The sequence below is a fragment of the Castor canadensis genome, chromosome 3, assembly GCF_047511655.1.
Source record: "Castor canadensis chromosome 3, mCasCan1.hap1v2, whole genome shotgun sequence".
Lineage (NCBI taxonomy): Eukaryota > Metazoa > Chordata > Mammalia > Rodentia > Castoridae > Castor > Castor canadensis.
In genome coordinates, this window is record NC_133388.1 from 116943613 (window position 1) to 116969185 (window position 25573).

At 36.1% G+C, this 25573-nt stretch overlaps 1 protein-coding gene across 4 annotated transcripts in view; it reads right to left on the reverse strand.

Moving 5' to 3' along the window:
• Positions 1–6625: 6625 nt before the first annotated feature.
• Rb1cc1 (RB1 inducible coiled-coil 1) overlaps positions 6626–25573 on the reverse strand; it is a 70099-nt gene continuing 51151 nt past the window's right edge. For 3 of the 4 annotated variants that reach the window (XM_020169240.2, XM_074068533.1, XM_074068532.1), the window contains 9 exons: positions 18634–18799; positions 16947–17055; positions 16608–16848; positions 15604–15658; positions 14792–14839; positions 11910–11968; positions 10556–10692; positions 8750–8820; positions 6626–8012 (listed from right to left, as the gene is read on the reverse strand). In XM_020169240.2, the coding sequence (XP_020024829.2) occupies positions 7935–8012; positions 8750–8820; positions 10556–10692; positions 11910–11968; positions 14792–14839; positions 15604–15658; positions 16608–16848; positions 16947–17055; positions 18634–18799 (964 nt within the window). In that variant the 3' untranslated portion in view covers positions 6626–7934. The remainder of the gene's footprint in view (positions 8013–8749; positions 8821–10555; positions 10693–11909; positions 11969–14791; positions 14840–15603; positions 15659–16607; positions 16849–16946; positions 17056–18633; positions 18800–25573) is intronic. The other variant, XM_074068534.1, reaches the window with a different exon arrangement.

Sequence of the window (25573 nt, forward strand, 5' to 3'; positions counted from 1 at the left end):
GCTGACTCTAAGTATTGAGAACAAGAAATGGCCAGATTCTTGTTTAATAAAACATTTGTTATTTGAAGCATCTCAGCAATAGGACTGCCCAAGTGCTCATAGTAACTGGTTAATGTGGAGGTCCCTTGGCAAAACCTAGGTTCTAGAGTTGGAAGGTGACCTGTCTGCTACCCTCCATGTATGTGGGAGTATTAGGACTGGAGGGATGAGCAAATTTTCTTAAGATTATAATTGTGGCAGTGTACTTACTTAATAGACTGATTGTATTATTTGCAAGGATCGCAAAATATTTTCAATTATGCATAATTGCTTTCAGTTGCTAAGATTTATGAGCCTCTGGTAAGATTTCGAGAGGGTGAAAAGCCCATGGTCAAAGCTGCTAACTCACATTGCCTTTGATGCTCTATGACAAACTTGAGGAACATTCACGGAAATGTGGTGCTTCCACAGATTGAGTTAAGTAGCAGGTGGCAAGAAGACAGAAGGCAAAGCCTAGATTTCTATTAGAAAATTGATAGCCTGTTTACAGGCAGTGTGACACCTCCAGAAGTTACCCTTCTCAAAAGAGTTGGATGCAGAGATAAGCTTTGAACACACGGTGACCAAAGTTGCTGAGGGAATGAAGGCAGTTTATGCGTGAGACAGAACTCTCTTTGGGAACTCAGTCTTTAAGAAACTTAGGCATTCGCGTTAGAGGCCTGGGCTGGTCAAGGAGACATCCCCCATCGAACAAATTCCAGAGATCACAAGTGAGCCATTCATGCAGGAACTTCACTGAGAGCTATAACTACTGCTGACTGGAGGAATTAAATGATGACATTTCTAAAGCAGTCTAGAAAAGGGAAATTATATCAATAATTTGGAATTTGATTGAAGGATCTTTGCTATTAGTTTCCACAAAACTGAAGAACTATTTGAAGCAAAACCTAGCATTTGCAGACAGCTGTTGAAGCCAAAGGAAGTACTGGGAATTCCTAAAACTGTAACATACCAGCTCATTACAGTTGCAGGGATTCCTGTGTATAGCAGGCTTAGCACTCAGCCCTGAAGGAAAAGCATGATGTGCATCCAAATGGCCTAATGCACAGAATTTGAAGAGGCAGCCCTCACGTATATCCCTACACGATACACACTGCTCTTACTGCTTCCGTTAGAGGAATAAATTTGCATCTAACCTTGAAAGCTCTTACTCTTTCCCACTAACATTACAGTTAGTGTTGCTATGAAGCTCTGTGTAAGGTGGCAAAGAGACAGGCTTAGAGCTTACTCTAAACGGCATCCAACTCTGAGCCACCTAAGAAGTATGTGAGGCAAATAGCTTACAGCTGACTGTTCCGTGTCACTACTGCTATGCTAAGAACTGTTTGAATTTCCATCTTACCCATAACCATCATAAATTACACAAAGTATATTTTTTTGGTGTGGCTTAAAAGTATAAGTTTATTATTTAGATTTCTGGAGATCAGAAATCTAAATTGTGTTGACAAGGCTGCATTGTTTCCATGGGCTCCAGGAGAGACTCCATCTCCTTCCTTTCACAGCATGTCTCCATTCCTTGGCTCATGGCTCTCCATAATCCCTAGCTCTACTTCCACTGTCAGCCTCCTTCTCTGACCCTTAACACTTACAACTTCTCTTCCCTTGTAACAACCTTTGTAATTACATTGGGCCCACTTGAGAATTCCCCATCTCAAGGCTCTTACTGTAATCACATTAGCAAAGTTCCTTTGCCATGTAAGTTAATGTACTCATAGGATTTGAGGAGTAGGAGGTGGTCATCTTTGAGGAAGGCCATCATTCTGTTATCACAGTCTATACTCTGACTCTAAATGGTTCACATCTGTCCAAATATATTCACTTCATTCCAAGGTCCTCCTCAAGTCTCAGTCTGTTACAGCATCAAATAAAAATCTAATTTAAATTTCATTATCTCAAAACTCCCAAATCTTTTTTTATACTGAGCTTTTTTTATTTTTTATTGTTTTATTATTCATATGTGCATACAAGACTTGGGTCATTTCTCCCCCCTGCCCTCAACCCCTCCCTTACCACCCACTCCTCCCCCTCCCTCTCCCCTCCACCCCCTCAATACCCGGCAGAAACTATTTTGCCCTTATCTCTAATTTTACACAAAGTATTTTTAAGAACTAGCCAAAGAAAGCTTGTTTCACGTCCTGAGAGCATGACTAACATAAGAGTTATCAATTAGTGGACATGAGTAACAGCCTTAACTACTTCTCAATTATCACTAGTAACTTATGTAAATTTATGAAAATTAGATTTAAAGTAAACATTACCAAATCCGGCTATTTTAGGTATCATGAAGCCATTTTTTTTCAGTTACAGGTTGAATCTCTAATTTTCACCCAAAGAATGTGGTAGAGGTGCCATGACTCCCAAGACTTTTGCTGTTGCTCTTTTTGGAATGTTGCTGCCTCCAGGGGAGAAACACTATTTTGATAGGGACTACTCAAGGAATTGCACCCTTAATTCTCTAACCTGAGAGGGTCTGAGCAGGGGAGGGCTTTGTGAGGAACCATCCAGTTCCAGCCCAGTCAGCAGATGAGCAAGTAAATGCTATTTTAGGCCACTAAGTGTTAAACTGATGTTAACACAACACTCAGTGATGTTTCACAACTACACTGTACCAACAGTGAGATTCTGCTGGAAAGATCAGAACACATCGCACTGCCTGATGAAGGCTAGAATAGTGAGCTGAGTGTTAGCAGAGACTGAAAAAGTAAAGAAAATGCTACTGGAAGCTAGAAAGGTGGGGCCTTAGGTCTTGTAGCAGCAAAAGAAAATTGGGTAGACTAACAAATTTATGATGCTGGCTACAGAGGATTCTGGGCATTGCTCAAAGTGGTCAGTTGGCTTCCTTTCTAATGAGGAATGAAAGAGAAGTGGTTTGGTCTGTGAGAACAATTTAGCAAAGATACAGGAGTTCCAGGAGCTGCCAGTGTCACATCCAGTCTCTCAGCAACCTGAAGATTCTGAGTAAGAAAAGGCTCAGGTCATGATCAAATCAATGCTGTGACTATTGTTTGGATTTCACTGTTGAATCAGTGTGGGTAGACCCTTCTCAGGTAGACAAACACCTCCTCCAAGAATTTTGAGCATGTTTTTCCATAACACTCCAGAGAAGTGTGTGTTATGATTTGCTAACATCTTAATGGTGAAACACCAAAAGCTTTTTATCACAAATAAGGATGCCCATTTTTACACATCTATCGAACTAGGACTTTAGTTTTGATCTGCGCAATTTAAAAAGGCACCCAAATTGTAAAAGCAGCAGAATCACATTTGCAGACGCTCTGAAAAATCTCTCTCACACACATGCAAACTATTAATACAGCTGATAAAGCCAGTGATGTTCCAGAGAATAAGAAAAAAAAAATCAGTTATTTCTATCCAACAGAAATGAATAATCCAATAAGGAAATTAAGAAAATCCCACTTATACCACAGCATCCTAAAGAACAAGATACCTAGGAATACATTTAGTCAAGGAGGTGAAAGACTTCTACGCTGAAAACTATAAAACATTGCTGAAAGTAGACATAAATGGAAAAATATCCTTGCACCAGAATTAGCAGACTTATATAGCAATATTCCTCCAAAGTGATCTACAGATCCAATGCAATCCCTATTACAATCCCAATGGTCTTTTTTCCAAAATGGAGCAGCCAATCCTAAAATTCATATGGAATCTAATGGGATCCCTAAAACAAAAACAATCTTGGAAAAGGTAAAGATGGAAGACTATTTCCAGACTTTAAAATAAATTAGCCACAGTAATCAAAATACTGTGGCACAGTCATCTTTCTCTCTCTCTCCATATATATGCATATATATATATATATGAGGCTGTAATCACTGGTTATTCACATGCAAAAGAATAAATTCAGGGTTGGTTCAAGTGATAGGGTGACTGTCTAGCAAGCACGAGGGCCTACATTCAAGCCCCAGTACTGCTCTCCCCACAAAATAAATTTGGACCCTATCTCATACCACATACAAAATTTAACTCAAAATGGATCAACCTTAATTCAAGAGCTAATACTAATAGAAGAAAACATGGATTAACTCTTCACCTCAGATCTGGAAATACTATTTTATATGCCCAAAACACAAAGAAGATAAATTAGATAAACTGGACTTTGTAAAAATTTTAAAATTTGTACATCCAAGATTATCAAGAAAGTGGGACCTAAATTGTAAATCAAGAGTCTAGTATACACAATACTTAAAAGAATTCTGCTTGCAACTATAATCCCAGCTATTCAGAGGCAGAGATTAGGAAGATCGTGATTGGAGGCCAAGCCTGGGCAAAAAGTTAGCAACTCAACTAGTAAGCTGGGTGTGGTAGTATGTGCCTGTCATGACAACTATGTGGGAGATGTAAACAGGAAGATCTCAAGCAAGGTCAGTCCAGGGGAAAAAAACGCAAGACTCAATCTAAAAAACAACTAAAAATGCTGAGGGTGTGGCTCAAGTGGAAGAGCATCTAATAAGCATAAGGCCCTAAGTTCAAACCCCAGTACCATCACCCCCATCAAAAAAAAGTTCACCATCAGCTTTTAAAATGCCCTACTCTTGATATGAGGGAATGAGAAATGGTCATTGGATGTTTGAGCACTTGCAACATGAAATAAAAAGAATAAAGTTAATGTGGGGGAAGGCCTTTACAGACAATAAAGGGGACACCCACAGAACTTTAGAACAGCAACAGGAGTTGTGAAAAAAAAAAACATAATTGCCAATGTGAAAGCACTCAATGAAATGAAATGGTTAAAAGGAGCAATGACATTCCTAGAAAGCACTAAAATACCAATAGAAAGAAAATAGGAGTTAGTGTATGGGAAATGATATAAAAGCTTCAACATCCAATACAAATTGGAGATCAAGAAATTTAAGTGTCCTCCCGGCTGGAGGACATCATCTCCAGATGAAAGGCCTCACTGACTGCTTAGTGTCAAGAATGTCAGGGTTGGAAACTCGAAGACTATTGTGTTGCCAGAACTAAGATGTTCCCGGGGCTAAAACAGTCTACACAAGGACACAAGTGAAATGGCAATAGGTTTCTCAACAATAACCAGATGACATGTAGTTAAACCTACTACATTTGCAGATTCAGAACCTTCCATTCACTGATTTTTCCCTAAGAAATTATTCATCATAAGCTCCAGAACAGAGGTGAGGACTCATGAAACAGCAGTTTTCTAACAAAAGATACATCCTAAAATATGAAATAGGCTTGAAGAACATCCACATGTTTGAAGAACTAATGGCTCCAAAATGGAGTCCTCTAAAAGGAATGTGACTTTACAGAATAAAGTATATAGCACTTGAAAAGATTAAAACTACAATTACAAGGTAATAGCAAGGGAAAAGCAAGCAGAAAATCTTCAAATAATATTTACAAGAAAGGAAATGTCATCCTAGTTCAGGACTTGGTTTAGCAGAAAACAGTCACCATTTAAATCTTTCATGAACAAACTAGAAAGTATCATGTATAGGAAGATGAGAGTGGGGAGGTAAGGTTTTAAAAGAGCTAAGACTTCATATTAGGAAGAAAGAAAATTTAAAATGTATTTTAAATTGTCAAGAAACCAGTACAGCCACATAACTGATTATATCACATAAAAATGGCTTAAAAAATGCCTCTAAGTGCAAATAGAGAAATAGGCCATGGATCCTGCAGTGTATTATTTTTGAAAGAAATATTTTACACCTAGATAATTTTTTGAAATCAATACAGAAGTTTATATATTTCTGATTTTATTTTGGCATATCTGGTTACCTTCGCCTAAGTAAATGAATGTTTGCTAGGTAGTTACTCTGCCACTTGGGCCACATCTCCGTCCTTCCCGCTTTGGAGGCTGAGAGACAGTCTCATTACATTGCCCAGGCTGACCTTCAATTCAAGCGATCCTCTCACCTTGGCCTCATGCGTACAGGCCTGACAGGTATGTGCCACCGTGCCCAGCTCCTATAAAGCTAACTTTGTTAGGGTCTCATTAGTGACTAGATTATACAAAGAGATCTTTATAATGGATAGCATGTGTTCAGTGCTTAGTATATGCCCGAAGGTGTTTTGAGTCACTTAATTAAAATTCTCACTGAATGTGCAAACTAAGGTTTTAAACATGGGACAGATGAGTTTCAGAGATTGTACAATTCATATAAAGCTAGGTCTCCAAGTGGAAGCCAGGCATGCTGACACCAAAGCTCACAATGCATTACTTTTAATTACCCACAGCCAAAGTGAGTTTAAATTTCCATGTTATCTGTTTTTCCTTTCTCACTAATAAAATCATCTCTTTTTTGTTTGCTTTTGAAAGGTGTATGTGAACAATGCCATACATAACAGATGTAAGAGAAATTGTCAAGCAAAAACATCCAATATGAAAATCATGAAGAAGTCAAGATGGTGGACTTGATGTCGAGTCAGAGCATAATAAACATACATTAAATGTGAAAGGCACCAGTTAAATGAAAATGGCCAACCTAACAGATGCATTCAAACCCAACCAAATCTGCCTAACAAAACTACTGTATATACAGTAATTTATTGCACTGGTATTCTTTGCATACGATGTCATGGAATGATCAATAGAAACATATGAAATCATTTGTTCATTTATTCATTAATGTCAAATTCAGTATTCTATACACTATTATGTTTATTCCATTTTGCACTATTAGATATACATATTTTTAAAAATATTCAACTTATTTTTACGAAGAAATTAAATATTTCCCAAAAAAGAATCATTTTGTTACTGTTCTCTAGCAACAAAGCTGAAACAACTCTCTTTCAACTCAACTAACCCACTTAAATATCTCTGCTCAAATGGCAACTTCTCTAAAGGCCTAGTTTACATGCTACTCTATATAACACTGTTTAATCCTGATACATCATATATAAAGAACATTTTGGTAATAAACATGTTTTTCTTTGATATGATACAGAACAATTTTTTCACACTTCCCAGCAATCACTCAAATATATTAAAAAAATGTATACTTCTTTAAAAGGCACACACATTTACAGGTTCGAATCTTTATTTGTTTTAAAATTGTACAGGTCTTTTACAATACAATATTTTGTTATTTAAATGACTTCTAAATGGTTAATGTACACTGAATATTTTTTTCTGAAACTCAACCATAAATTACGATTTCATCAATGTGATTATTCTAAACAGAGTCATAAAGATGGTAGGAAAGTTTGAGTCCCGCACTTGAAAATGTCCATGGCAGATTCTTCCCTGGAGAACTCAGATGACCTATTTGTTGAAAGTGCTTTTGAAGATTGCTGATTACTTATGGCTGATCTTAAAGTCAGTCAAATTACAGAGTTCCTTTTTGTTGAAACACCAAAGGGCGTTAAAAACAAATGAAAGAATTTGCTTTAGCAATCTATTGAGGCAAACTCAAAATTATGATTATCTGCATGCAGTAACACTCCTTTAAATAGTTTTGAAGAATTTATACATTTTATAAAGAATGTGTTAAAGAGTGCAAGTATTCTGATACTGATTTCACAAAAGGACAAATGCTGGTAATAACTATAACATTTAACATCTAAATTCAAGCTAATGTATATTCAACAGGCAATTAACATGGCTAACCATAAGCCACAATGCACAGGGTCTGCCCTTTGAGAAAATGAACTAGTTTGGTCCGCATTTCTAGAGTTATCTGGGTAAAAAGAAACAAATGAAAAAATCATTTTATTTCAGCCAAGGGTTTAGATAAGTTTATTGTTCCTAAAATGTAGCCAGTTAAAAAGTAAGTGTCGTACACCAATGAAGTATGTCGCCATGTTGACTTTTGTATAAAAAGATGGCCTGCTGTTTTTGGAGTGATACATGAGCACTGAAGGACAAATCAGAAAATGACACAGAACATAGTAATTTCTTCCATAAGCTATACTTTCTTATTCCATGATACAGCTTTCACTCTGTAAAACTTTGTCCCCAAAGGAACTTTAAATCTGTTTTGTGCCTAAAAGGGAAAGAAAAAAAGAGAATCACTTGAATGACTGAGGTCTACTGTCCTACTCAGTATTCACTGGCAGAGTACTGGGGGCTGGGGCTGGAGAGAGTCCTTACCACACTACACAACACCTACTCCTCATCAAGAAAGAATATACTGAGCTATGAAGAATACTGGAGGGAGATAAAGTTTATAGCCACTGCTACAGAACATATTGAAGTAAGCCATTGCCATTAGGTATGAAAGAAACCTTAGTATACAGTTTCAGTTTTATTAGTGTTTTACAACACTGAGCCCCAAAATTATAGTAAGCCAGGAAGAAAGCTCATTAGTCACAAATTCAATAACACTGATAAAGTTGACATTATAGTCAGATTCATTTTTAAGCCACTAAATACTTCATATAATTTTATCTCAGTGGAGGCAGAGTATGAAAACAAATAAACACCAACTCTATGTACAAGAATTCACTGCTGGCCCCCATTATGCAGGGTATTTTCTGCTTGAGTTACACTAGTCCCTTAATAGTCACAGAATAAAAACTTTGTGGTAGTTTTCCTTCATAGGTTGATGGATTGCTGGTCATCTACCTCTATTATCTGAAGACAAATAATACAAGTATGCATAAATTATTGGTGTAAACTCTAAGTTCAAACTCTAACTCAAGTGAGCTAAAAGGCCAAGAACAGCACTAGTAGCAATTTCTATGTAACTCCTAGATTTATACTACAGGATGTAGTGTTTACCTTTTTGGCTTGACAATATTCCTTTTCCATTACTTTCCCAAGTACCCAGGGTCTTCTAGATGCACCTGAAGCTAATGAATGAAATCATTAATTTCCTTTTCAGAGTACAGTTATAATTATTAATGAAAACAAGAACTGCCAAAATCAAAACACTAATGAAGTGCTCATGACTGAAAGAATAAAACTTTTAAAACTGCTAAAAAAAATGGAAATCTTAATAATTTGTGAAACAAAACTAAACCTGTCACTTTTGAGCCAGAAAGAAAGATTATTCTGGATAAATACTCAGCTTTTCTTTTTTTTTTCCAGCCACTCCACCAGCCCCTTTTTTGTGATGGGATTGTTTTGAGATAGGGTCTAGTGAACTATTTGGGCTGGCCTCAAATTGTGATCCTCCTGATCTCTGCTTCCTGAGTAACTAGCTGGGATTATAGGCATGAGCCACTGGCGCCTGGCCTACATGGCTTTTTTTTTTTTTAAAGTATTTACTAAGTATACATAGTTCAGGAAATACTAGTAATCTTCAATACGAATTGTGAACAAATAAATCTAGGTATTCTAAGCTAACTCAACACTGACCCCTACTGGAAAAACTAACAAGGATGAATTCTTCCATTTCTAAAAGTGGGCAAAGCACTTTCTAGGATTAAAGCAAAGCCCTTACTTCTGGGGAGTGCTTTTAATCCACAGACAGGAACTGCGCCCTGCTCACACATGCAGCAACAGTGCCCTGCATGGAAGTGTAAGCACAGTGGGTGCTCAATAAATAATGGCTAAAAACAATTAAGAGTACGTAAGGGAGGAGCCAAGTCAAGCTAAACTATGATGCAAATATTCTTTTTAAATTCATTTGTAAATGTAGACATATACCTGTACAGACATAATGCAAATAAAGCAAAATGTTAATAGACAAATCTGGGTAACTATTATGAGTTTTTATAACTTTAACAACATTTTCAAATAAAAGTTTAAAGGGCTAGATACCTAGCCAGTACCCAACTATATATATGTTAGAGAGAGCGATCAATAGAGAAAGAAATCAAGTTCACTGATTTTAAGGTTTAAAAAAAAGTACTTAAGTTGTAAGCTTCTCATTTTTCATGATTACATGACTCTATAACCTACCACCAAGAGCCAGGATAGAGCACTCATGTGACAATGACTCAGTCTAAGAACACGGATGGACTCTGTCAGTTCACAGGTCATTTCAAGTAAGTACACCCATTACATGGGCATATTTTATTTTTCTTAATAATTCTACTTATATTAAATATACCAGCATATCTATTCTGTTCTTTCTGAGTTCTTTAAAGATCAAAGACATTATGGACATTGTTACTTTTTGTGTGTGTGTGTGTGTGTGTGTGTGTGTGTGTGTGTGTGTGTGTGTATAAAAACAATGTAGGCAGGAATACACGGCAATAAAGAGGACAGACAACACATCTTGTAATTTAAACGAAAGTTTTTGCCAAAAAGTAGCAATGTTTTCATAAACAAATGAGCATTCATTAAGTTTGAACAGTATGTACATGAGAACTGTGACAGTATAATTCTGTAAGAACTAAGCTGAGGAATGTTGAACCCTTATTGATCTGACCAACTGACCCATTACCTACAGCAACACTGTAATTTTGAATTGTCAATGAACTCCACAAAAATCACCTGGATAATGCAGATTTATTAAAAAAAAAATAGATTAAGCCGAGTTCTCACTTAGTGACTTAATTTTTATCTGATTAAACAATAGAAGGGAATATATTCCCTCCACTCTTGATCACAATTTTAGCCCTGGGTGTTGACACTTACCGCCCTCACCTGGTTTGAGATCCAGGGCTGGCAGAGACTCTGAATGCAGAAAATACAAAGTAGGACTAACAGTAAACAACACGTAATTGTCATGGCGCTCGTCTAGGATGATGAGAACCAAATCTCCCACCTGAAAACTAAGCAAAGGAAAGCAAGGTTACTGTCCTATAGTTAATACAATCACTCTGATCTGAAAACTTAGCTATGTATCCTTTGTATATGTAGCTTTTTATCTCCTGGATTCAAACCACCATGCACCAGTAATATTATAAAAAAGAAAGCCTGCATTTATACTAAACATGTATGAACTATTTTTCCATGTCATTATTCCATAAACAGTATCGTACAGCACATTTACAAAGCATTTGCACTTGGTATTATATGTAATCCAGGGCTAATTTAAAGTATTCAAGAGGATGTTAAGTAAATTATATGCACACACTATGCCATTTTACAGAAGAGACTTGAGCATCCTTGGGTTTTCACTCTCTACAAGGGGCATTGGAGCCAACTGCCAAGGATATCAAGGGACAACTGTATTCTGCAAGCTCAACTGTGTAATAGTGATTTGACATTAAATTTGACCTTTACGTGATGTTCTTCTTCAATTCTGCTCAGCTCTAAATGAGAGAATACTGGTCATACATCGATGTTGAAAATATGATGCCAGCAAGAATCAAAGACCAAAAACAACCTTAATAAAACTACCCACTGACTTGACAGACAGCTGCCAAGACAGATACCATACTGATCTTTCAATTTACCTAGACAAAGGAAAACTCTTAATGCCATATGAAAGGCCAGAAGCACAGACATCTGATAACCAAACAATGGTCAACAGATCTATGATAAATAAAAGATCTTAAAAATATGCAGTTCACTAAATTTTGCATTTGTCCTATTGGCTACAAAAGAGAGACCATTATTTATGAGTCCAGTATATTGCTTTGTTTATTCCCAAGCTCCTTTAAGACTATGGGTAATTTGGTCCTGTAAAACTACCAAATTATTCAACTGATAAGTGTCACAGTATATCATGAATTTGCAGAACATCAATACAATAAAAAACCAAAATGAGGAAACACCAACTTACAATGAAGACTCTCCATCTAAAACAAAAGGACTAAAATGGTAACTGGAGCCAAAAAGGCTTCAAGGATATTTATGTGAATGATAAAGTGAAACAGAAATGACTTGGAATTAACCCTAATGTTTCCAAGCCCTGCTTTCCAACAAACTCTTACTATCATTGAGCACAAAGCACTTGGCTCAATGAAAGTGGACCTCCAAGACTACAGTGACTACCTACATTTTCATTAATGAGCAACTGAATACACAAAACAGAAGTACTTACTCTCTGATAGCGATCTTTTCCGAATGCCTTGAAGACACAGAAGACATGCTCTGAGACATCTGAGACAAAGGAACACCGCATGAGCCTGATGCACTTAGAGCACACAGTGCTCAGTGTCAATATTCCCTTCACCGTCACACCTTCAGATCTGTGTCCCAATTTGAAAGGCCAACAATGATGTAGTACAAGACTTATTTAGCAATTTATTTCAGTGGACACATTTACCTGCATTTTTACTCATCTTACTTATTTTATCAAATTTGGTTGGATTAAAAATTGATTTTAAGCTGGGCACTAGTGGCTCATGCCTGTAATCCTAGTTACTTAGGAGGCTAAAATTGGGAGGATTGTAGTTCAAGGACAGCCTGGGCAAATAGTTTGTGACACATAACCAGAACAAAATAGACTGAAGGTGTGGCTTAAGCAGCACAGTGCCTGCTTTCTAACTGTGAAGCCCTGAGTTCAAATCCTAGTCCCACCAAAAAAACCCCCACAGAGCAAGAGAATGAATTTTGTTTTAGAAAACTTTAAGAATTCTAACACATTGGTTTTAAGATCTTTCCTTCTGGAAATACAACAAAATACCCTTAAAGATATTTGACTAAAGAATGTTAAGCCAGGCATGGTGGTACATGGGTATAATCCCAGCTACTTGGGAGGCAGAGATTGGAACGATCACAATTTGAGACAATCCAAGCAAAGATTAGTACAACCCCCATCTCAACAAATAAGCTGAATATGATGGTCCTTACCCATAATCCCATCTATGGTGGGCTGGCCTGGGCCAAAAAAAGACCTTATGGAAAACAATAACCTAAGGCAAAAGCAGGGCTGGGAACCTGCCCCCTCTCATCTTCAGGACAGGTCCTGAGATGCCCCATTATTCTCTCCTGACAACCAGTGGAATGGTACTTGCTACGCATTTGCAGGTGCCAGAGTTCAGGTGGGAATGCTCCACTCCAACAGACTTCACTTCACTTACTACACCATCTTGCCAACCTGGAGCCCAAATTCCAAGTCCTAACCACAGTAAGGATGCTCATTTTCCTAAGCAAAGTGGATCCAGAATATGGCCTCACAAACCAAGAGCAGACAGGTTTCTATGTTTACGGTATCTAAGGTTTTTTTCTCTTTAAACTTTTTAAAACAAAATGACAGAGTCTCACTAGTGCAGTCCAGGCTGGTCTAGAACTTGCTATGTAGCACACACTGGTTCTGAATTTACCTCCTGCCTCACCTTCTCAAGTGCTAGGATTATAGGCACAGCACCACCATGCTCAGCTCTGATCATATATTTTTAACACTATATTCAACTTTATTTAGATTTGTTAAAAAGTTAAGTTTTCTATATGCTTATTATAAATGAGAGTTTGGATTTGGAGGAAAAGCATGTAAATATGGTTGGAAATCCATTTGAAAGTGTGCTTCAATTTGAACACCCCTCTGGATGTGTATGTGTGGCTCTGTGGATCTCAAAAGCAAAATTCATTCATTCATGAAAATGTGCAAGTATCTACGGTATACAAATTACTATTCTCTAGGTGCTAAAATCGCAACAGTGGGGGGAGGGAGGAGGGAAAGAGAGAGAGAGAGAGAGAGAGAGAGAGAGAGAGAAGATAGATACAATGAGACTCTCACTCCCTGCCTGCAAAGCAGAGGTTTCTACTCTCTGAAATGTGTTGTGTGCCATCTGAGATAAACAACTCTTCTTTAACGTCTTTTGTAAAAAGTAATGGACAGTTTAATCACTACAGAATATGTGGTTTTTGTTGTTCAACTTAAGGCATAAGAAAGAAAGCAGACATTTTACTATTATATTCATTTTTTAAAAAATCAATTCTGGATAGGCATCAGTAGCTCATACCTACAATCCTAGCTACTCAGGAGGCAGAGATCAGGAGATTGAGGTTTGACGTTAGCCCAGACAAATAATTTGCAAGACCCTATCTCAAAAAAAACCCAACACAAAAACAGGGCTGGCAGAGTGGCTCAAGTGGTTGAGTTCCAGCCTAGCAAGCAAGCATGAGACCCTGAATTCAAACCCCAATATTACCAAAATTAAAAAAAAGAAAACTTCTGTAGAGTATCTCAAAACAACTTCTGCTTTTTTTGTTTTGTGTTTGTTTTTTGGCAATGCTGGCATTTGAACTTGGGGCCTCACGCTTGTTAGGCAGGTGCTCTACTACCTGAGCCACATCCCTAGCTCTCAAAACTTTTCTTAGAAGTACTGAACACAGCTTTAAACTGTTTCTGTTTCCTCCTAAAACTGTAATTATTAGAATCTGCAACCAGGAAGTGATTGCTTTACTAAAGTATGACTAGCTACAATGAGGGCTGCTGGAGGTTAAATTCACAGAGTCCAGAGAGGATCTCTTATCTTTGAGACATCTTCACTTAAGAGGCAAGGCTCATCAAAGGACATTATGTGTTAAAATTAGGCACACGTGAGAGTAAACATGTTAGCATTCAAAAGGTTAATGAACCACAACTCTAATTTTTAATTTACTGCCTAATTTAAGATTCACTAAGATTACAAATACAGATAATTATGGAAGCCTAAGAAATTTTCTTAACAATCAAGTACTATATTGATTTTCTTTTTTTAACCTTAATAAGGAAGTTCACTTGGTCAGTTTTAATCTTCTCATAAAGGCATACTCATTTTCAAGTCAAGAAAAAAAAAGTGCATCTAGAGTCACAAGTGACAACTCTGACCTGAATTCACTCTGAGATCAATACTACTTCAACGAACAACATGGTTCAACAAACTCTACACAAGTAAGTTGATTAAAGCACACCAGATTCTGATAGCAGATATGGGTAATGATATAATATAAATAGTTTTCAAGTCTTAAGATCAAACTTTCCAGAAAACAACTTACCAGTCTTTGATTTAACCGCTTATTTTCTTCTTCTTTCAACTGTAATGTCTATAGGTACAAAAAAGAAGACCTGCAGTTTACTCTTGTACTTACTTGAATAAATTTGAACAGAATCACTGTTAAAGTTTTTGTCTTCAATATATATTAGCTACTGAATTTGTAAATATCTGGAATCTATCCCCAAAGATTTTGCTAGTAGGTCTCATCTAAAATGACGAACTTGATTTTGAGATAGCTAATCAAGTCTGTATCAGAAAAGTCATACAATTTTAACTTTGATTTTTAGAGCAAAGCTATTGCTGAACATTTTATAGGCTGAAGGAATTAAATTGACCAGTGAATAGAGATTTGCTAAATGTATGCAATTTTGTACTCAACTGGAAAGAAGCCTGCTATTGCCAATTTTCTCCTGCTCATTTCACTTCATTTTTATTAAAACATAGTATGTTTCTTCTTTACTTTATTTATTTTTTGCTCATTTCTAAAACAATGATAATTTGTTGGTAAAGGTGTAAAATTCTTATTTCTATTACTTTGCTGAATTCTGAACTGAGTGAAACCATTACTTCAGTATTTGTTTTTATAAAAACTTCCTACCTCACGTGGATGACATTCACTGGGAAGCCACATGAGGCCTGACTAGGGCCTTTAGCCACTAGGGTCACAAGTCACAGGACTTCTCAAAACATTACTCACAAAAATAACCATAAAAAAGATTTAATTCACAACACAAAGTCTACCATGTATTTGCAGACTAAAGAGCATTTACTTTTTCAAAGTGAACATATTAAGCAGGAAGAGAATTTACTTACTCGTTCCAAGAGCATTATCCTCTGCTTTTCTTCAGATAGCATATGGATATTTTCTCTGAAAGTGAATGATTATTCAGTTTTAGTCTTTAGAAATTCCAAATTTCATACTCTTCAGAAAGATTTTATCACTTTAATAATTTAAGGATTTATACTAAATTTTTAAGTTAGGACATGCATCCATAGTCTAGTCTGTATACCAGACCTACATCTTTGAAACTGTAAGCCACTTGTGTATGCAAATATTATATATTAAGAAACACTCCTGGAGGTGGGTGGAGGCCAAAAAAAAACTACACACACTCTTCTTTCAACAGGAATTCATTTTCTGAAATAAATGTACTCGTTTTTGATTTTTGTTTACTTCTGAATTAACCCAGTTTCTATTTTTGTGTCAATACCAAAACATAAATATTTATGTATAGGCACCAATACCTATATATCTACATAAACAGATATCTGAATATCCAGATTTATGGAAATTTTCTAATTACCAACATTTAGAATTTTGAACCTTTTTGTTTTGGCATATAGTTGATTTTCTAAATTGCTGTATTAAGATTACCTCACTTTTTATCTGCTTACTTTTACTTCATTTTCTTCTTATGAGAGAAATGTCCTACTCTGAGGGTCTCGAGAGTTCACACTGTACTTTTAATGTGCTTCCGATTTGTGAAAGTTTATTAAAGTTACACATTTTAAAGCATCTACAAGTTAACAATGAATCATGTTCTGAAAATACTTCAACTTTGTAAAGGCTTTTGCTTTTGAATTGCTTCATTTTTTCCCTTACTATTTGCCTTATAAATAATTTTTAATCATACTACATTAACCTTTCAGTATCGTTTTGTTCTAATTGGCTCTCCAATACATAGACTATACCTGGATGTACTTTTTTCTCCTAAAGTTTTGTTTTGCTTGCATTACACTTTATGTGAACTGTGGACAATCAGTAATGTTCAGAATTTTGTAACTTGACTAATATCAGTGGAATTCAGACTACTTACTGGACAGACATCATGCTCGTCTCCATTGCTGAATCCACCCTTCCTTCGTCTGCTATGTCCATGGCTGCTCTTTCTGTCTCGCCTGGGAGTTCAGGTGCACAAGCTCCATACAGTTCTGGGGCTACAGCTAAATGCGGTGAAGGAATAAAACTGCTACTACGCAACTTACTGACTTCTTCTTCAAGCTTCTTCTTTTCTTCAAGCAAGCGAGCTCGGTCTTCAGAAAGTGACTCTATCAAGTCTAAAAGACACCCAATAAGCATACTTAATGAAGTTGCTTTTTCACATTTTTTATCTTGAGGAAATAAAAATAAAAAATCATATCAAAACAGTACTGACCTTTATCCCGCTCCTGTTGCTGCATTGTACTTTTCAATTTATCACTAAGATCATTTATTATGTTTTCTTTTCTCATTTTCTCTCTTGTTAAAACAGTGTTAAAATTGGTCTGAAACAACAGAATAATTAAATTATCTGCATATACCTAGGAGCTAGTTCTGAGGAAATAAACATGTAAACATCTTTACTATGGTGTATTTGTATGTGGAGAAGATAAAGTATGACTTAAAATACAAATGCTAAGTACTCTGATAAAGGTATTTGCTTGGTTCCAATTTAATACCTTGAAAATAAATGCTATTTCTGCCTCCCCATCATTATCCATGTATTTTCCGAGGAAAAGCATTAGCAAATGATGTCTGAAATTTCAGGGAAACATGTTCAACTCAAAGAGTACTGTTATACACAGGACTTTTTCTTTGAGGAAAAAAAGAAAAAGTCTCTAAAATCTTTCTCTCCGTCTCTAAAATCCTTCTTTTGTGGGCTGGCAGGGTGGCTCAAGTGGTAGAGTACCTGCCTAGCAAAAATCCTGAGTTCAAACCTCAGTACTACCAAAAACAAATAAACTAACAAAATCTTCTGTCTTTAGCTAAGTCTTGGTTACCACATTAATATGTGAGAGCTAACTTTACTGTTTCTCTCTCCTATTTGGACACTTCTATATTGACTAGAGCTCTAATTCTCTGACTTTAACGTACTTTTTACTGTGAAGTTCACATGTCCAACTGCGTGCAGGGATCTCATAAGAAAACTGGCCAACTGTAACTTCACAGAGCTTCTTTCATAGAGAAGACTGAATTTGCCAAAATTTTCATTTATAAGATTTCCTTAAAATCTTCATCAAGCATAATCATAATAATTGGTGAATGATGAAGTGACTGAAATGATAAATCTCTCTTTCCATGTGCCCAGCATTTCTAATCCCAGGAGTTCATTAGTTCAATAGCAATAATTCTGGCAGCAATAGGGAGATTTAACAGGATAACCATTTGGCATTTTTTTGATTTAAAAAAACTAAAAAATTCATTAAATTAACAAATTAAATATAATTCCTAGCTAGTAAGCATACAGAAAAGGCCCTTAAAAGAAAACATTTATAATATGGCTCTGTATTAAGCTATTTCTATATTTATGTAGAAAATTAATATTTTACTTATTAATAATTATTCCCAAGATCTTTGCTATTTCTGTGTAAGAGATGGATTTTTTAGGATGCTTATCACAATTGATAAGTACATTAAAAACTTTGTCCAACTTAGAAATTACTTATATAAGCTAGGGAGTGCATTTTGGAAATCTGAAATTGTATTTGTATTGAACACACAAAGAGAATTTAAAGCAAAGAGATTAATTGCATGTGGAATGAATCATACAAAAGCATTAGTAAATTAGACTCATAAAAACGAAATGTCACTTCATTAATTGATAATTCTTGCATATAGCTGCTTGCTACTTTCCTCCCTGAATACTTAACTTTACATAAGAAGTTATGTCTTATGGCATAAATTCTACATTTAAAAAAAGAAAAACATGCCTTTATCGTGAAAAGATACAATAATAACTAATAACAGGGCCAACGTAAGGGAACCCACATCAAAAATGCAAGAAGCCCTCATCTTCACAAAGAGATTAGTCATGTTCATCACCTTCTTGATGTCGAATAAATGAAATGAGGACACGTACACACCTGTTGTTCAGCAATCAAAGATGTTCGAACATTTTGCATTTCTTCATTCTTTCTTTTTTCTTGCTCTTCAAGTTGTTCTAGAAACTTAGCTTTTTCTTCCTGAAGCTTTTCTTGAAGTTCAGCAACTAAGCTTGAAGAATCCTCTCTGGTAGATTCAACGGCAGAACTTAAAAAATTGAGTATCATATTAACATTTTTAACAATTACAGATGCAACCACACATATATCAAATATCATACTTATGCTGCTTATCTTTCACATACCTAACACAATGAGAAAAATACTTCTAGGTGAATACTTTTTCTTTACAATTAAAAAGGGAAACAAGTGAAAAGATATTTAATAATGATTACATGCTGCCTGACACTAACACAGCTGATTTGAACCTCTCAGTCAGCTTTAAATTTCAGTTCTGCTATCTTTATATACAATTTATATGACTGAGAATAAAAGAAACACATCTGAAGACTTATGTTGAAAGGTTTTAATTTCCATAAAATGGATTTGGGTTCATTTTGCTAACTAATGAATGAATACTATAAAGCTAAAATTTAACTCTTTACACAAAGAAAATCTACACTGTACTGTAAGCTGCTGAATATTTAGGTGAGCATGGTGACAGAGAAGAGTAAGTAACTGGGTGGGGGGTTGATTTGATTAAAGCACAATGTATATACAGGTCTGAAGTACCAAGGTAAAACCCCTTGGACCATCAATATATAGTTATACTGTAACACTGGTACTTATACTTTAACATGTAGGTACCAGTGGGAGCGGGGTGGGCCTAAGGAAAGGGTGAATGTGGTAAATATATTTTGTATTCATATAGGAGAATAGAATAATGAAACCTGAAAACAAAGAAAATCAACATATCCCATAACTGATACTTATTTTTTGTCAAAACTTGCTAATCACATAGGGGTTACTGAAAATGCATCAGAGATGAGAAGACAAGGAAAGAAAACAAGGTTTTCTTTCAGGTTAGTGATTATTTTAGCTTCTGGTATTCAGTAATTATTAATCTTATTTACTTTCAACTTTTAGGTAATCTTTCAAATAATCCTATGCATTACATTTGTCCAACAATAACAAATCCATGCTACATCAAAACAAAGAGATTGTCTTTTGTATTGTTGAAAGTTCCCAATCTACTTTTATTACCAAGTAACTCATTCATTTTTAATGTGCATTTACTTGATTTTAATATTTTAATGATCTGGAATCGACATGCATTTTACAATGTTTGTATTTACAATTATTTGCTCTTCCCTATGTAATTTCCTAATACACTATAACAATTGATAATCATATAGCAAATTGTTGATTCTTTTATTCATTCTCCCAAATTTACTGATAAAAAAACTATTAACTCAATCATGATGCTTAAATAATCCTGCTAAGAGACAGCTTTATAATGCTAAATATAAAATACGCAGTTTTAGACAAAGACTGAGACTTCTTGCTTAATTACAGAAAGGGTGGAGTAGGACATCTTAGTCCATAACTCAATTAATTCAAAGGATAAGGTAAAGGATTTGTTTTCAATGTTTCATATCTGGGGCTAGGGGAGAGGGCAACAGATCTATAAAACTGGGAGGCTGCATAAATGCAAGTGTTTATGAAAACCCAGAATACAAAAAAAAAGGACATCATACTATTAATGTTAAAGTGCTCAGGATAAAACTAGGTATGAGCAGGGCTTATAAATAATCCTGTTTGGCTAGTGTCTTCCTTAAAGAATTATTCCTATAATTATAAGGTAAGCTGGACATTATGAGCAAAAGCCAAAACCAGTTTCAGGTAATCAAAGCAGAGTACTCTGTGGAACAGATTGGAGATCGTGAATAGTAAGGGTTTCCAATTTTACTGCAAGCACAATATATAGTCACTGAAAGTTTAGGCTAAAGAATGACACTGTGTAAATTTAGTTTTTTTAAAAAGAAATATTGTGAGAAGGGATATTAGTAAGAAATCAGAGTACAGTAAACAAGGCTAAAGGAGAAGTTTGTATTAATGGGAATTAAATAGCACAATTTAAATTGTGTGAGTGCTTGGTGGAACAGGCCAAAGGTGGGCAATACCTATGATTTCTACATATCCTCCATCTTTGGATTCCCTGGTGCACTATATTTCAAGGTCAATGCTGTGTTGAGGATGATACAGTTAGAAGAAATGGTTCCAGGCACACAAACATTTACAAATGCCACTGGCTCTGTGAAGACACCCTATTATTCCCCAAACCAGAATGGGCATACTGGATGATTAGCACTGCCTACATTGCACAAGGACTCATAAATCACTTGATAGTTTAAAAAAAAACAACCCCCCCCCAAAAAAAAAACACAGCTAAGAAAGGACAGAAACACTGTGCTGGGTGGGGACAGGGATTTCTTACTGATTGTATCTGTCTGGCCAAAAGTACATCATATGCATTATTGATTGATGCTCCCATTAGAAAATGTGCCAAATGGCCAGGTGCCAGTCATCCTAGCTACATGGAAGGCTGAGATTAGGAGGATCACATATAGAGGCCAGGTTGGGCAAATAATTTCTGAGACCCCCATCTCCAAAATAACCAAAGCAAAATGGACTGGAGATGTGGCTCAAGTGGTAATAGTGCCTGATTGATAAACATGAAACCCTGAGTTGAAATCCCAGTCCCATCCAAAAGAGGGGAGGGAAGTGAAGGAAATCAGGTAACATAAGCCTGTAATCTTACTTACTCGGGAGGCAGAGGCAAGAGGATCAAGAGTTCCAGGTCAGCCAGGGCAAAAGGTAGTTAACAAGATTCTGTCTCAAAAACAAAATGTAGTTCAAGAGGTAGAGTGTTTGCGTAGCACACAAGACTCTCAGTTCAATCCCTAGCACTGGAAGGAAACAAAACAAAAACCACTACCAAATGGACACACAGAGGAAGACCATGAAGAGATCCTGAAGACACTTTGATCTCAGACTTCTAATCTCCAGAATTTAAGTTTCTGGTGTGTCAAGCCACCCAATCTGTGTACTGTTGTGGCATCCTTAGCAGATTAACACTGGCTCACTGGAAAGAAAACTATTGTCTTACATCACTTGCCTCTGTTTGAGAGAACCTCATATCCTATCCTAACTGCTAAGAATCAATAAAGTCACGAAAAAAAGAGAGAAAGTTTCAAATGACTGTTAGATACATAAGACTGCCTGAAATGACCCAGGCATCAAGAACAATTAAACTTAGCAATAAAATAGTGAACAGATTCTGTTTTTCTACCAGCATCACTGCCTAGTTTGAGGAAGCAAGGAGCTGTATGTATTTTGGGGGAGGGGAAGACATGAAGTTAGTGTATTACAATTAAGAATTTTTGTTTGATCTAACTGAAAACCTTCATGAAAATCTAAGAAAATTATCAATAAAAGTTGGCCCCACTTTATCAACCCCCAAAATTACACAATCATCTTTTCATACACGAATACCTCAGAGATATCTTGAAATCAAAATTCAAAAGAGCTGATACATTTGTTATCATCACTATACAGTGGGTTAATAGTTCCTCCCACTAATAATTCCAGCAATTAGAAAATTCGCATTAAATAGAAAGTCTAGAGATTAAAATAAGATCAAAATACAAAATTAAAGTGCTCCCACAGATACTCATTCAGAATTAAATCTGTACTTCCCAGAAGCAAGGAAATCAATGAACTGTGTGGTAGGTAGACGTCCAGACCCAGGCAAATCAGCCTGTGCACAGGGGAACTATCCCTGTCCCTACAGTCTCAAAAACAATGTCAACTGTTGATTGAGCATTCCCCAACTAAACAGGAAAGAAGATACCATTCAAAACTTTTTACATGTCCTTAATCCCAAGTAGAATGAATAGTCATTTGTAACTTCCTCTTTGGTTTGTGTGTTCATTTGCTCTGTCACTTTTCTAACATATGGTGTGCTCTTTTCTTCTGACTTGTGGAGGTCATTGACACTACACATATAGTTAATACCTTTATTTATATCTTGCAAATGTTCCTCCCTGGTGGTTAGGCATTTGGTGGTGCTTCTAGTATATACACAACCAATCAAGCAGTACAAGAATTGGCAGAGGTGCTGGATTGTGTGTCTCACATCTGAATCATTCCTTTTCAAAGGATTCTTCTGCATGGCAGAGAAGCCAAGAACATTATCTAGAAATCTCTTCACAGGAGGGTCTGGGTTCAAATTTGCCAATAAATTAATATGGAATGCTGAAGAGGAGAGTCTAGCATTTTCCAAAGAAGGTTGCAGCCAGACCTGTGAGACTTTCAAATAAACTACACACATTGGTTGTCTTTAGCATGATACTTTGAAAAACTGTCACTGTTTCTTATTATGCCACAAGTCTGGTACTTCAGAGGCCTCTCTGCTTGGAGATTTCCTAGTCTTTGGGAGTGACTCCCTTACCATTTATTCATTCCTCAGTTCACCCAACAGTCATGTAACTATAAACCTAATATTTAATCCTTGAATGTTTAAAAGTGGTTCTGTTTTCTAAGCTTAGCAAGACAGATACAGAAACTACTCTAGAGGAAAAAAATGAAAATCTAAACTCCATTCTCAGAAATGGAATACACCATGTATTTTACACTGCCACAGTAAAATACAACACTGGTAGATCAGGGCATTCCACAGCATAACAGTTAATACCTATAGTTCTTTGATATCAAGTGATCAATTTGACATCAAGTGATGAATCTGATATCAAGTGACAAATCTGAAGGTCCCCTTCCAATCCTTCAGAGCCTCCCTGAATAAGAACAACTGCCTTTTTCTCTTTTGTCTAAGGGGATCAGTGTCACTTCACCAGAGGTGATAGCATTCTCAAGCTAATCCTTTTCAACTTCTTCCACCAGTTATTTGCTTCCAGATCCATAGCAACTTTCAAATCCCCATATCCCAAGAAAGGTAAAAATCTAACCAAGTAGGAACTACAAAGCAACTATAAGGTATTTACTTTGGCAGAAACAGTGAGCCATGTGACTGAACCAATGGGAGGCAGAACAAGAGGATAAACTCAATATTGAATTCAGACCAAAATAATTTGTTTGCAATGGCCAGATTCTAGATTGGTTATTTCAAAATGAGATGGAAAGACTGGGTGCTCCCAACACAAGAGTGGTCAAATTCACTCCACTACCTGTCTTTACATAAGCCTTATTGCTATATTGGCATACCCATTTGTTTATGTCGTCTCATTGTTCTCTTCTTGTAATGGTAAAATTGAATAGTTTGGATAGACCTTCTGGCCCACAAAAAAATAAAGTATTTACTGCCTGACCTTTTACAAATAGATTCTATATCCCAATAATTTTTAAAATGTGAACAGAACAAGCCTAAGGGACAAAGTAGGATGTTTTCAGAGAACAACCAAGGTGAAAAATATTTTCATAACATTAAGATAGTTTGTGTGTTGGGGGGGAAGGAAGAGAGAGAGGAGATGAAGGTGTGGTTCACATGATAAGAGTGCCAGCTGATCAGGCACAAAGTCCTGAGCTCGGCCAAACAGAAATAATAAATAAATAAATGAAAAAGAAAGTTATGTGTTGGGCTGGCGGCATGGTTCAAAGTGGGAGAGTGCCTGCCTAGCAAGTATAAGGCCAAGTTTAAACCCTCCTCCCCCCAAAAAAAATTATTTGTAGACTGTGTTTTTGTCATTTTACCCTAACAAAGTTGTGGCTTAAAGGATTCTTTTTTTTCCCAAGAGTATAATTGATTATAGTAAGAATTAGTGCTATTAAGCCCTGATCTGAACATACATCATTTTAATATTCTGTGTGATAAAATGGCAAGTATTTATAAAGCTGACCTAAGTTCCTGACCAAAGAATAATATACTTGTCTCTCAGAAACACACTTGTTTTAGCTATATGCTGAACTAGCTGTATTTTAACATGTCAACATTTGGAAAATCAGCATAACTCAGTAAACTAGTGTTTTCCAAATGACCGATTCATGCATGCTTACCCATGCATGCATCAAAAATCTATTCAAAGCAGGAGACATCAATGGAGCAAATGAAAGAGTTAAATAAAAATCCACTGGCAATTTCATATTCTACAATGAAGCTAGTATTTAAGAAAAAACACTTACTGAATTTTAACTTAGTAATAAAGAATATCCACAATTATATGAAAAGACTATTTAAATAGTCCTCTTTTTCTAATTAACTATCTAAAAATCCATTTCTATCAAAACATACTGTCACAGAGTGAATATGGAAGCAACAAGAATATATAAGGCCAAACATCAAAGAGATCTGCATATATGTAAAACAATGGTAGAAAATATTTCATTAAAAAAAAATCTTTTGCTGGGCATGGTGGTGCACATTGGTAATCCATGTACTCAGGAGGCTAAAGTAGGCGGATCTTAAGTTGGAGACCAGTCTGTGACAAAGAGAGACCATGTTTCCAAAAACAAACTGTTAATTATACTTTTAGTGCAGAGAATGTTAATTCACATAAAAAAAACACTTTTGAGTACAATTTTAAGGATCTAAGACCAATGTTAGAGAACCACTGCTCTTGGTTCTTACATAAAGGTTACACCCATATATACAGAGTGTGACTGAGACTGTACATGATCTGTAAATTCTAAAATACTATCTGGCTCTTTAAAGAACAGTTTGTCGACATCTGATCTAGAGGACGACATGTGAAGGTGTGGAATACAGAAAGGGACTTTTTATGTATACCAAGAAAGTTCAGACTAGGCTCTGAGAAATACAAGCAGAAAAGGGTCTAGTGGTATTCTACAAGACAGGAAAATAAAGGTAGATGAAACACCTGAAATTCAACGTATTTAACAGGCAATGATAGGATTCTGCAGTGGCAGCACCAGAGACATGATGTGGATCCATTACAGGCAGCAGATCCAAAGCAGTATTAGGAGGCTTGTCCCAACCCCCCCCCCCAAAAAAAACAAAAACAACTTT